General features: G+C 39.5%; 1 protein-coding gene across 4 annotated transcripts in view; it reads left to right on the plus strand.

Annotated features, from left to right (window-relative positions):
- Positions 1-13731, plus strand: part of wdr25 (WD repeat domain 25) — a 19955-nt gene extending 6224 nt beyond the window's left edge. For all 4 annotated transcript variants that reach the window (XM_035674031.1, XM_035674034.1, XM_035674033.1 and 1 more), the window contains 4 exons: positions 6456-6586; positions 8559-8729; positions 9336-9476; positions 11240-13731. In XM_035674031.1, the coding sequence (XP_035529924.1) occupies positions 6456-6586; positions 8559-8729; positions 9336-9476; positions 11240-11461 (665 nt within the window). In that variant the 3' untranslated portion in view covers positions 11462-13731. The remainder of the gene's footprint in view (positions 1-6455; positions 6587-8558; positions 8730-9335; positions 9477-11239) is intronic.
- Positions 13732-14860: the final 1129 nt, after the last annotated feature.

Genomic DNA, 14860 nt, shown 5'->3' on the forward strand with positions numbered 1-14860 from the left:
TCTCTCTCTCTCCCTCTCTCCCCTGTATCTCACATACACAGACATAAAGAGTACATGCTTAAAAAAATACAAACATTATTACTTTTTGACATTCTTTGTCTACCTACAGCAAAATTTGCTCTGAACTAAATCCGCTGGCTCATTGTATTTCTTAACCCATTTGTATGATCATACAAACTTTTTTCAAGGTGACATTTACAAGGCATCAATAGTTTGGTTTGCTTCGGAAACTCTTTGCTTTCTGGCCCGAGCTTGGATTTAACAAGCAAGGCAGAAAAGATGAGAACAACTCATACAGACAATGCAAAACAAGGAGATATGCTTGTTCAGCAGTTCACTTATTTCATTCATATGAAACAATTCATGATTGTCTACACAGCTGAAATTAAAAATGTTAGTAAGAATTCGTAGAAAACATCTGATTTCTGCCTAAAATCAGAAGATTCCTTATATTTGTCCCTTCTGTCCATTCACCAATAGTTGATGGAATATGTTGTAGTGTTAATATATGTAGGAAAAGACCCCAAAGACAACATACAATAGCCATTGTTTTGAATCCCCTGTGGCAACTACATCTCTTGGGTCAACACATCGCTGTGATGACTTGCTGCCGTTTGCACTTCCCCTCTCAGCATGTCTGTCAATACTGCCAATAAAGCCTACGGATAATAGCTTGGTCAACCCATTAAACACACAGGCAGCTCCAGGAAGGGGATCAATAATGGATACATCACCACAGGAGCAGCCACCATGACCTTACACTGGAACGTCACAAACCACAACCATAGACAAACATTTATTTTGGTCTAATACTTTGGTAGCCACCGGTGGCTTGCTCTGCTCCGTATGATGTCCCAGTGGGGTCAAACTAACAGCTTTAAATTAATGTCAGACATCCAAAGATCCCTCACACATCAATCCTGCAACACTCTGTTTCTGAATAATATTTTATCATTCTTATTTACTTTCTTACCACTATTATTTATTTGTATGAAAATTGAACAACCCATAATGTTTCTGAGGTTGAGTAGTCCGCAGACGCGATAAGCAATAAGCATGCATTCACATGGCAGCACGAAATGAAGAAAATTTAATTTAGTTGCATATTAATATGGGAGTTGGGAATTCCACCCCAGTTCCTGAACAATTGTAGTGCACTTGAATGCGTTGCGGCTAAGACCTCCGCACTGAAACTTTAAAACCAATCATACAGTGTTCAAGCTGTGAAAAGCACATAGAGGCCAAGCTGCAAACATAATTTGCCTCATAGTTTATATTTCTGACAGATATGACTCATAACAGGGCTACATCAAGGTGTGATATATATATATATATATATATATATATTTGACAGTGATATTTAAAAAAACAAACTAAGCTCCCAACGTTCATGCAGCATTAGTGTTAACACTACCACGAGTGATGGTATACTGAGAGTGTTTTCCACGTCAGACTGTAATCAGGATAAATGTGATCTTTACACTCTTAATAACACTCGTAATGCAGAGCCTCTCAACTCTTAACAACGGAGGCAGCTGTTCAACCGAGCTCTCTTTGGAGATGTGTGCAGGCCCTTTAATGATTAGCAGAGTGTCTTGTAGGGATGCCTGACCCCGTATTTCACCACAGCATAACCTAACCAAATGCCGCACCAGTTGGTATGTTTACAGAGAAATGGAATTATACAGGAGCCTATGCATTCAGAATGGTGTGTGTGCCCATTTTCCTTGGCAATCTTTGCAGTTGTTCCTGTGTCCAATTTAATTTGTACAATCTTATATCCACTCCCAGTGGGCACAGACAGGCTATCACAGCTGAATAGCAATAGTGGAGGGAGAGGAGGATATAGGGAGGGAGAACAGGTTAAGAGGCATACTGCAGAAAGATAAAGGGGCAGGAGAGGAAGAACACAAGGGAAAGAAATCAAAAGAGGCAGAATAAATTCAGAGACAGAGAAACAGAGAGAGCAGGAGCTGGGGAGTGGAATAAATGAATTTCATCTGGAGGGCATTAGTGTGAAGTGGCAGCTGTTGTCCAGAGCTTTCACGCCTGTCCTTGGAAAAGCTGATTGGCGGAGGCTGGCGGAGGAAAATATGCCCACCTACCCACAAGCTGCCACAGGTTGACATGTCTGTTTGTGCATGTGTATGCAAAACTTGAGTTCTCTGTCCAGATCCCTTCAGGCACTGGCAGGAAGGAGAATCGTCCTTGCTGTCTGTGCCAGTACTGGAGTGGGCTTGTGCGTTGCCCTTCCACCTCACTCTGGCTGTGCAGAATCATATTTGATGAATGTAGCTAAAAGCTTCAACAGCAGTTCAATTCTAAGACGGAGTTCACATTATTGCATTATTTTTTAATGAATGAGCTATATGTGCTAGTAGTCCATCCGTTCGTTCATTAGCTACTGTATACTTGTTTATCCTTTAGAGGGTTGTAGAGGGGCTGGAGCCGATCCTAGCTGACACTGTGCGAGAGGTGGGGTACCCCTTGGACAGGTCGCCAGTCAATCACAGGGCTGACACATTGAGACTGACAACCATTCACACCATTCACAGTCACACCTCTGGGCAATTTAGAGTTTGTGCCAGTAGTGCAAGGGCAAAATAATGAGTCACTGACTCAGGGTCATGCCACAGTTTTTTTTTAAATCGTAACACCTCAGTATATATCTGAGCCAACCATGTAATCCATGTGGAAAAAGTGCTCAATCTCAGTCTTTTAGGAATTTTGTTTTCAAAACCTACATCTGCCACTTTATATGATCATAACCTAGTTTGAATGATCCAGATGTTTGAATTCTATACTAATTTTCTATAAGGTTTCAAATAATTATTTGGAGGGATATTTGTTTGTTTATTTATTTAAAAAAAAATACTGGCTAAATGAATTGTGTACAATTAATATATTTTCTTCCATATTTTTAATTTTTTACCTCCAGTTAACACCTCCTTCACACGTTTAGAGAGGTAACCAGTACAATGTGCCTGTATAAACACAGGAGCCTGAAGCACTGCACACCAGGAGACAAAGCATGCAACAGTGCACACACACAGAGAAGCTATCTACATTTTGACCTACTTCGAAAGCTTCATTTTATAGCGGGAACCTGCCAGATTCACAGGTTTTACATGTTATGTGACAGAAAAAACAGACTCCTGTATTACATACAATTACATATAATTTAAAAGCATCCAGCATGTAGGGGAATGTGTCCACAGAAGTCTGAGCATTTGGTGTTGTGGAGCTGCCTACAACTTAATATTTTTTGAGGGCCCCATCTCCCTCTCCCCTCAATGAAATATGCTTTATACCTGAGTGAATGTCTGCAGTATGTTAAGTGCAGTTTGCAACACTTGTGTCATCAACAACCCTTGATGGGAAACGAGAGAGATAACTGTTGCCCACTTGTGCTTTTACCAAAATCCAAGTATGCAGACTTTGTACTCTCCTTTTACGCTGGTTTATCAGATCATTTATTTATAAGATCAGAAACAGATTCAAGCCTTGACTATCAAGGGAAATTTGCTGTTACAATGCATAAACACCTCCTAAATGTAGCTCAATTTTCCTTTGCATAGGAGGTTAGTGCTTGTGCATGCGTGCTGCAGTGGCAATATGTGACTCTTTTCAGATACCGAAGGCTTGACGCTTCCTCACCTTGTTTGTTTTGGACTTAGATTTCAGTTGAGTTTTAAAGGTTCATTCTCGTCCTTGCAAACAGCAGCCTGACTAAAAAGAAATAACACAAGGTCTTCTTACTTTGTGTTTCCTCCACATCTCCTCCACATCTCGGGGGCCATCCTCAGCAGATGGAGTTGCTTAGTTGTCATAGAGACAGTTGAGTTGTTATCATGTGACCTAAGTTTGGGCTTTTTGTCAAGCTAGATTTCAGTTGTTTTTCACACTTGCTTTCTAACTTGTTGTAAATCCTTATTATCTTTGGTGTCAGGATCAGAAGCTATATAGCGACACAGTAAGTCTTGAATCTCGCTGTACAGTTTTGAAGGAAGCATATGAAATACTTAATACTAAATGAAGATTGAATGAATTTAGATTCAGTTATTTTAAGATTCCTCACCTTCTCATTTATCAGGGCTAAGCCACTTTCGCGATGGGAAATATCTTTTAAAACATCAAACTAGTTACAAATGTGGCTCATTATGCCTATTTCTAAAATATTTTTTGGGATATGGCTGTCAAATCCAAGTAATGTGCTTATAACCTTTGCTGATGTTGCAGTGACAGCACCCTGCTTTGGTGGATCTGGTAATGAGGCAGAATATCATCTCAGCTTCCCTCTACTCTAAGGGGCTCACCCCCACCATCCCAATCATCCCTAATGTCCTCTGAGCTATAGTCATCCACTGTGTGTCAGCTCCACAGCACGATCACAGTTCTTTCAGGACTACAAAGTAAAGTATCGTGAGGGAGCGACAGATCGCTGCGGCCTTCCCTTATCTCCCCTCTCAAGCAGGCTAATTAATCTTCCTTAATTAAAACATGACGAGGCTCTATTTATTATGAGGAGAATGTTGATTTCTCATCGCTTGCCAAACATGAGTTTTAAATCTCGATGACAGATCTCCTCCGTATCACTGCGGGTAAGCCAATTAAACAGGAAGCGTGAGCCCGACGAAATTGCCTGTTAAAACTTTGGATCAATGCAATCGAATTTGGGAGCATGCTAGCCCTCCATTAAGTGAAAGAAGGTCCATTTTTGCTGCAGTTTATTAGCTGTGACTCATTCCCCCTTCTAAAAAGAATCAGCGGGAATATCCTGGAACAAGTGTGTAATGAAGTGCATTTTTGTTGTGGGCTAACTGCCTAAGACTATGTTGGATGGGGTCTTTGTTGTTTGTTTGCTGAATTAATAAGGAGCCGTTAAACCCTGAGGTGTTCTACTTTGCATAGCCTTTGACAGAGCTGCTGGCTCATAGTTTGGCTCAGTTCCTCGTGTCCTCCTTCTTCATCATTTTCCCAAGAAACTAATTTTTGGTTGCACCCTGTCAGCCTTAATTATATTTAAGCCCCTTGGTGTTTTTGTTTTGTTTTTAAGTATGACATTTTTTAATTGATTTAGATAAAGCTGCCTCTGGCCAAAACAGTGTTTTATATTCTTTCTTTTTTTCATACTCTCATCACTATGTCTTTGTTAGTTTTTGTCTCATGTTTAAATCAAGTAGCCCTTTATAGAGACTGATATGTTAGATGTGCTGCTGTCTGTAAGTATCTCAGAGTCAGTCCCGTCACCCACCATCATTAAAATGAGTTAGAGACTGACAGTTCAGTTGTTGGATTGTTCTGAGGCATCCAGTGATAAAAGTTTCATTTCATCACAAGAAACTTTACATGGTTTTGTGTGAGATTATTATAAGCTTTTCTTTTGTGACAGAAAGACGTGTGATAAAAAACTGATGGATGTACCCTGTAAACAACCCTGCTTTTGACCTGAGGTGATCACAGGAAGCCTCTCATCCTTTTACTCTAACATCATTCCTTCATGAATTTCAGAAGGCCCCGTGTTGGGAACACTATCTTTGGCAGCAACTTACAGCAAGATTTACTGTATCTTTTATCAGTGGGCTTGTTTTTGAATCACTGTTTATAAGCAAAGGCGACGGCACAATTTAATTACACACACTTTACTGCGCAGGAATCTAATGGCCGCCTCACAAGGAGGATTGGATCCTCGCAGCGAGCTCAATTAATAAACCAAAGAGAAATTTAAGCAGAATTTGCATCTCAGGGGAAATGTTGTTAAAATGTATGTTGTGTTTAGTTTAGTCTTGACAGCTGAGATAGACAAAGTATCTAATCAAACTTTTAATGTAGCACATACTGCATACACATACAAACAGTTTGTTTAATAGTCTTTTTTGAATGTATAGAAAAAACACATAAAATGCACTTGCTCTTAGTTTGGCTCTGCAAAATTCATACAGTACATCAAAGGAGCTTAACAACACTTATACACTCATTCATGCTGAGTTTTTTTGTGTGCAGACAGATGTGTGTGTGCAGCAGAAGGAGTGATACTTCCTGAGTTGAGATTTAACAGCAATAAGGTGATTGCTTTGCCAGCTTTGGAAATGTTAAGGCCCACAGAGAACAGAAACCAGCGAGGGGTCAGAAATTAGTTCCTCAGAACCGAGGAGGCATCATACTCAGAAAATAAATCATCACTTAATAGACAAAGTATTGTTTCATGGATCCAGAAGATAATGAAAGAAATATCTTTTATTGTCCACTACCTTACCTCTGGAGAGAATGTACTGGAGATATAAGTGATTTAAAGGACGTGGTTGGTGAGTTGTAAATATAAGTGGTCCTCTGCCATTACCTTGCTAAACGTTATTTTTATGTTTAATTGAGTCATTGTTGTTATTTATTGTTGGAGGTTATTTAAAAATGTGTTAATATTGTTCTTCTCTCTCCCTTTCTCTTCTTGTCTGTAGGGCAGCAGGTGGTGAAATTGAACAACCAGTTCAAGGTGATGTGTGTGGTCCTGCATCCCAGCAACCCAGATGTATTCCTGTGTGGAGGTTACAGTTCAGTGGTCAAGGCCTGGGACTCTCGCAGCTGCAAGGTCAAACTTATTAACCTCCTTAGAGTAGATTTATCATTTTTATTGACTCTGGTTCACCGACTGTTATTTGACCTTTAATAAATCTAAGGCAGGTAGGCTTTGAACACATGCTCCTCATCCAGAGCTCCCTCCCACACACCCACAGTTACACACTGGTGCAAACAAGGTACTCAATACTGGCCGGGCACAATGGCCCATGCTATATTTCACTAAAAGGATAATATTGCTGCATGCATTGGAGTAACACTGCAGATTATCTCACTAATTGTTCAAAGCAAATTTTAATTTCATTCGGGACTCGTAAATCGTTCCTGCGAAGCTGCAACCTAATATTGCTATTAAGCTTAATGGACTGTTTTATATGATAATCCTATTCACTTGCTCAGAATATGAGTGCTTATATGTAATTCTTTCCCTGCAGCAAACTGACTCGTTTCCCTGCAGGGTTTTAGATTTAATACAGCAGAGATTGCTTCTGCCAGTAGGTGTCAATGTGAGTTGCAGAGTAAGCGTAGACCTGTCTTCAGCAAATAGATTGCTAATGCTGTAGCATCCCAGCTGCCTGTCAGTCATAGCCCTTGGCTGTGATTGTTGCTCTGGGTTGAAATTACCCCACATTAACCCATTAGCCTGAAGTCTTTCCAAACAGACTCATTAAGTTGAACTGGATGCATGAGATTGTTCTACCATGTTATATTAAAACTCAAATAAGAGTTAAAAGTTTGGTTTGAATTACAAAGTAGAAGGAGAGCAGTTAAACTTGTGTTTAGGGGTTAAATTCTAAATTCTCCCCTGTAGAGTATAGCTGCTAGATGTTTGCTGAGTAGCTCTGAAAGTAAACCTAATCCGATCAATTGCACTGTGAAAATGTTCTCTTAGAATGAGAAAGGCATTCACTCAACGCTTGTCTAGTTCACAATTGACTGTGACCATTCGATAGATACCCTCTCTCATTGGTTTACTGGTGTTTAGCCTAAAATTCTCACATTTGAGAAGCTGGAACCAGAGAATGTTTGTCTTATTTTCCTTAAAAAAATTATGAAAACGATGACTTGATTATAAAAAAATAGTTGCTGATTGTATGTCAATTGACCAATCAGTAAGTTGACTAATTGATGCTAAGTGCTTGCAAAGTGGTATACCGTCGGCAAAGATTAAAATCTGAAATCATCTTATCTCAACCCACATTTTTTTCTCCTGATAATGAGACTGAATTAATGGAAAATTAAGTGCTGAGCAGCATTCCTGATGTCTGTAACCAGGCCAGTGTTCAAGAGGATGTAAAGTTTTTTTTTTTTAAGATTATTTTTGGGCTTTTATTGCCTTTATTAGATTGTAGTGGCTCGAGATTAAAAGTAGAGNNGGGGGGGTTGACAAATAGCAAGAGCTGCAGGTTGGAATTGAACCCAGACCACTGGCACACACTAGGTGAGCCACCAGGGACAACAAACAACCACATCTACAAGGCCATTAACGTCAACTGTAGTAATTGTTCCTGAAATTGTTCCTGTTGTTCCTGTTCCTGTCATTTGTATGTTTTTATTTACTCAAATATCAATAAATATATATGTCGTTGTAGGACACAGCTTTACCCTAATACAGCAGATTACTATGTGTATGTTCTAATAACAGTGCTGGGTCATCTAGCCCAGCAGGGCAAGTGAGTGACAATATGTCTTTATAGGCCGGGACTACTGACACACTGACATGTTTTCATGTCGTCATCCCGCCTTAAGGGCAGAGTTCCAGATGTTTCCCTCCTTCCTGTTGAATGCTCTGCTGAGCTAAGTGCCATGAACTTTGTGTATTCAAACTAGAAACATAATGTGTTATAAAAGCGTCATGGATGGCTCCAAAAGAAATTATAACTGAATTAAATGTACCAATTGTGGTTTAGATACCTGTTTAGTCAGTTACACATCTCACTACATGAATTTAAAGGGTTTGATGGTACTTTTGCGTGTGTTTGCAGGTGGTGAACATGTACAAAGCAGGGATCCAGCAGACTTTGGACATCTTGTTTCTGAGAGGTGGTGTGGACTTTATAACAAGCACTGACTGCGTAAGCAGAGACTCTGCCGACCGCACTCTGGTCGCCTGGGACTACCAGACCACAGCCAAGGTCTCCAACCAGATCTACCATGTAAGGACATCTGTGTGAGAAAAAAATAACCCTGAATAAATGCAGTTCTGATTGGCACATGATGTTGAAATTATCAGCTAAAAGGCTTAAAAGCAGTTTGAGTTTAACAGGCAAATCACATTTACCATGTAAGGTTACATTCCTGGAAATGTGTGAACCCCCTGATGTGAAACAAGTTGGTAATGAGGTCTGTGGAACTGGCATATTTTGACAGTTACATGGTGCTGGTGGAAGTGTGCGCTTTACTGAGTGCCACCTATTTTAAAAATGAGATTTTAATAACCTTTGTATTTTTTTTGTATTGAATAAATTCTCATCCCTAAATCAGTGTTTCTGCAAGTTGAAGTCTCAGGAGTCTTGTAAAGTATTCATACTGCTCTTCATACTGGAACAGATGGACAAGCTTACATTTCTGTTAAAATCCGATATGACCGTACCAGATTGACTGCATTATATGATGAAGCGACTCTGTCCACCCACTGCACATCAGGCTTTCTCAAATTAATGGTCTAGTTGACATGCAGCTGACTTCATGGTTAGTAAAAAAGGTCAAATAATAAATTAATTTCCCCTCCGGATTTTTCCCTCCATTCATTTGGCCACCAGGAGCGGTACACGTGCCCCAGCCTGGCTCTCCACCCACTGGAAGAGTCCTTTGTTGCCCAGACCAATGGGAACTACATGGCAGTGTTCTCCTCCCAGCAGCCCTATAGGATGAACAAGAGGCGGCGATACGAAGGACACAAGGTCAGTAACAACTGTGGCCTCAAGGGTGGTTGGGGGGTTGCGCAGATCAATTCAGAATGTACACTCACAAGTTCAGCAGCATCCCACATTCACACAAAACTCTGCAAAGGCACTGGAATAAACCTATACATGCAGACGAAATACTCATTGTGACCTACACAACACATAGATGGCATGTACAGTGGATCTGTAGCCTGCAGTGTTTCCCCTGTAGACCCCTCCCCCAAAACAAACGCATCAAATACAGTACGATATTTCCACTGAGGGACACAGACAGAGCAGAATATAACTGTCAAATATCACTGCAATCATATTGAACCGATACTGTGGGGTCTGGTTTGTTGATTCCAGAATCCTAAAATGGACAGAAAACAAAATGATATCTTACGGTCCTGTTTTGTTTTTTGTTTTTTATCGTTTGTGGCCCTGAGGTGCAAAACACAACAACAACAAAACCAAACATTCCAGAAAACACAAAGACATTTCATTTCTTAACCCTTTTCATGTTTTCTTTATTATAAATAAAACTTTGAAGCAAACACTTCTAACAGAGTACATGTGTTAGCAAGCAGTGTATCGCACAACCTTTACTATCAATACTTTATTGCAGCCTGAAAGCAACAGTCATCATCAGTCATCTTTTGATAGCAACTGGCTATTGTGATCAAAAATGCATACAAACAAAGGATGTGTTCAGATCTTTTAGTATAACTTTATACAGTACTCACGTGTGCATATGTACATTGAAAGTTATTGGTGTAGTTGTAGTTGTACTGTAGAAATTCCTCCTGTCCATATTGGTTCCTTCTCTTTCAAATTAGTTTCTAATGTAATGTAAGCAATAAGAGACAAATCCACAGTCCTTTTTCTGTGCCAAAATACTTTCTCGACTTCAGCTTAAGCAAATAATTAGCCTCTGAATACTGAGTTAGACAACTCAAGTGGTTATCTTCCAAAATGTATATATTTTTAATTCATCAAATTTACCCTTTTACACATATTCAGTACACACTGCACACGGACCTGTGGGTATTGCAGTAATATAGACTTTAAAAGATCCAAAGCTATCCTTTAATCACAGCCAGCAACGGGAATGTGGTGCCACTTTTATTGCAATACTGTCACATTTTTAAATACAGTAAGGAGATTGTATTCATTTCTATACAGACTGCTGTCGGTTTAATTCATCAGTTTTACCTGAATTATGTAGTTTTCTATTTCCCTATCAATATATATCTGTTCGTGATTTAGTATATTTCCTGGTAATTCAATTGAGAAACAGTTTATTAAAATAAAAAGTCTGTTAATCTGGTGAAGAGATGTTAAAGACGGGATGGGCCCCTCTGTAGAAACAGTTCACACATTTCTATTGTCTAAAATAGAAATAAATATTACCATATTGTCCAACCCTAATCCAAAGTAGCCAAACATGAAAACATGAATCCCTTTTTCCAGGAACAGCCCGATCCAAAGTCACATACTCACTCACAAACACTCACCTGGAGCAGTGGGAGGTTTAAGTGCCTTATCTCAAGGGTACCCTGTTGGTAATAATAAGGCAGAGGCAAGCACTGCTCTTTCACTTCCCCCTCACAGATTGAATCAGCAACTTTCTGATCATGCTTTTCTAACATTTAGCTCGCTCAAGTCTGTAATCAACTGGATCGCAATCCAGTTATGCTGACATTTTATTATGCTAATGTTAACATGGCTCTTGGTGGAAGGTTAATGCATCGCGACTAACACACATATCCTCGTTCTAGGTGGAGGGATACGCGGTGCAGTGCGAGTTTTCTCTAGATGGAACTATTCTGGCCTCGGGAAGCTCCACGGGCTCAGCTCACTTCTACGATTGCCACAATGCTCGTTTGCTGCACACCCTCCACGCCCACAGCCAGCCCTGCCTGTGTGTGTCTCAGCATCCCGTCCTGCCTGCTACTGCAGCCACCTGCGACTGGGCTGGGGAGATCAAGGTCTGGCACTAGGGACTGGGAATGAACAAGCAAATATAGACTTCAAATTTATAATATGTAGCAGTTTGGCCAAGAGAGGACTATATTAAACTAAAAACTCATGTTCACATTCATCTTCAAGACTTTATCTCCCATAATCTCTTGGGATAAGATGATAAGCACTTGGCAATAAATTCTGGAAGGCAGCTAATCTACTGTCTATTGACGGCTGTGAAAAACAGGGTTTTTTTACACTGTGTATCTTGCGATGCTTTTGTATTGTTTTGAAAACCACCCACATCTTCATTCCTACTGATATGAACTGACACTGGCACGAGAACAGGGACTATTGTATAAACCTTACAGTAAGTATGTTATTCATATTTGGCCCTCTAACATTGTTTTAACATCTTGAAATCAGCGAATGAGATCAAAGAAAGTTTCTTTACAGTTCAAAGAGTGAAATATTGTGAACTATAACGAGTTTTATCTAAAGTAGTAGGCTATGAGAAGGCAGTCTAGCCCCACACACAACCTTAATGCTTTTATAGTCAGCTTTCCACTCCAAAAACAGCTAGGGACTTCATCATCATGTTCTTGACATTTTTGACAAAACAAAAAGAAAATAAATCTCTTTGGGCATTTTCTAATCAGTGGTGTTTTTTCATTCCACATTCTGAATACACATCACTTTCCCTGTATGCCTTTTTTGTTCTCACTGGCTCTGATATGACATTTCCTTTCACACTGACGGCTTAGAGCATCACAGAGAGACAACCAGAGAACTAAAAAAATACGCAGACATCTGTCAAAACATTGCCAGGTTCTTCCAAAATCCTGCCAGTCAACAACAGAATGGTGAAGTGCACGCCGATGCTTGTGATCTTTATTCAGTATGTAGTATAAAAAATCCCTAAAATACGCTTCGCTGTTTGCCACTGAGGGAAATTCTAATGGTTAATTCTTTTTTTTTTCCAGCCCATGTGCTAAATGACAAGAACTATGGCTGTTTGCTGTAGTCTGTCGTTTTTACTTTCTTTTCTATCTATCACGCCAATACAAATTAGAGAGGATGAAACAATATGGACTCAAAAGGGTGAAAAAGACCAAAGAATAAAGTTTAAGTTGGCAGAAACCTGGGTGAGCGTTAGAGGGCCTTTTCAGGACTGACACATCTTTATAGATGGTGTTGCCTCTCTGGTGTTCAACAGGTAAGCAACAGTTCATTTTTACCACACAAGTCCTCTCATTAACCATTATGGTGATACTGTAGGTATCTGTTCAGTGTTCAAACAGTGTCACATTGAGTGTTTAAGACAGTTTAGAGGAATCTTTGGGGAAAATAAATGCCAAAATCATTAAAGATATTTCTAGGATCTGAAAACTCTCCTTGCACCTCTGAGTATGGCAATTTTAGAAAAATCTCTCTGTCACTGGATTTTAAAAGGAGCCTTTTAAATCAATACAACTCTTGAAACTTGTCCTAAAAGGAACAAAAACAGTTGAGCAATGGCAAAAGACAGGCTCAAAACAAACAAACAAACAACAAAATGTAAACAAAACTCTCAACTCCAGTGTTCCCCAGCTAACCTCTGCTCCATGGCTAACACTAACCTTTGCACTCTTCGAAATTTTGACAGGACGACAAAAAAGCATGCCAGGAATTTAGGACGAGATAAATAAAGCTTAAGCAAGGTCACAGAGCTGAATAATGAATTCAGGAGTGGCTACAGTCAGTTGAGGAAGCTGTGACATTCCTGGGACTTTAACAGTTTGAGGTTCTTGAAATAAGTAATGCAAAACAAGCGCGATGTACTTCCCAACACCCATCTTTATTAAGTAAATAAACATACAGCAAAAATATATAACCATGCATCAGACAGACAAACATGTTGACATTTAGACAGCTGGCCTGTTGTTCCTGAAACAGGGCTGGAGGTAGGACAGGACAGAACCGCTTCAGCCTCTTCATTCAGGGTCAAAACATTTGATAAATATAACATCAACTGAAACAGGATAAAAAATAGTCATAGTGTAATAACCATTTTGTATGTAGTATCTATATCTCTTTTTACACATTATATCCACAACAAAAAATACCATACATTCTCTCAATCCCTCTGTACATGGGCTAAATTTAATTCCAAACACGTTCAACCCTTTAGATACTTGTACATTGTACCAATATTCTCATTTGGTACAATGTATAAGTATCTACGCTCTGCGTGGAGCGGTTTCACCTTCATGAACACGACAAGGTCAAAAAGAGGAGAAGCAGTTTTGAAATCTTAAAAAAAAAAACAGCCTTAAGCCAGTTCCCAGATCTGCAGGAATGGGAGAGGTAGAAGCATGGCCTTCCAGAAAAATCTATTCATGACTAACTCGAGGGCAAAGCTGAGTTCCCATTATTTGGCTTATCCCTGTCGCCATTCCTCTCAGATCTATAGAGCCATGCAGGCAGGAAGAAATCCCTCAAGATCTATCATGCCAAAGGGCCCACAGATGTTGGAGCATTGTCGTTTTGTCCCCATCTATACTAGTAGCAGTAGCAGATGGTAGCATGATTGTGGGGCAGCAGGACACACTTTTCTGCAACTCTTTATTTAACATAAGACAGGGTCTTATTTTAATTTGCTTTATTCACCAACAGGACAGCATGTCTTTGCCACTTTCTATGTATGTATATATACACGCTTTGTCTATTTTCACAGTGTTTTTTTTTAAAATAGCCTAATTAAGCATGCTGGTTGAAAAACAACACACTGACTGTACATTTTTGTCCTTTATCAGTTGGTTTTTACTACCTTGTCAGTACACTTTGCTATGAACCTGCCAGCTTGCCTGGAGAATTTTCCAATTAATCTCGTAGAAGATCCAGCACTTTATGTTTTGGTTTGTGCAACTAGCGCCAACAGTAGCAAGTAAGAGTTTGTATCAGTTTGTATCTGGCTGTGTGTGTGTGTGCCATATTTTCAGCCAGGAATTAAGCCTCATTGTCTTTAAATTAAAAATACAAATGCTAAATTAAGATCTCCACTAAAAAATATCCCCAGTTTAAGAACAGACTCGATCCTTTTCCAAGAAACTGGGCATATGTGTGTTATTTCTGACAGGAAGAACATATGCTTTAACAGTAGTGTATACATACAGTAACAATACAGCCGATATACAGTATGTACACAGTTGTTAGATGCTGTAAAGGAGACCATTCTGTCCACTGAACAGGATTAAGGCAAGTTCACAAGTGTCCTGGTATGAGGGCAACTACTGTACAGTACAGCCTCAGATTTCATCATCTCATTTTGATACAAAAATAATAAAAATTCCAGCTGAGTAACGCTAAAAATCTTGCAGTTCTACTTTTTGTTCTACATTTCACCTGGAAACTTATTGTAATTCATTTATAGGCTAATATATATATATATATATATA

The sequence above is a fragment of the Morone saxatilis genome, unplaced genomic scaffold, assembly GCF_004916995.1.
Source record: "Morone saxatilis isolate NCDOM2014 unplaced genomic scaffold, NCSU_SB_2.0 Contig3, whole genome shotgun sequence".
In the NCBI taxonomy this organism is placed as follows: domain Eukaryota; kingdom Metazoa; phylum Chordata; class Actinopteri; family Moronidae; genus Morone; species Morone saxatilis.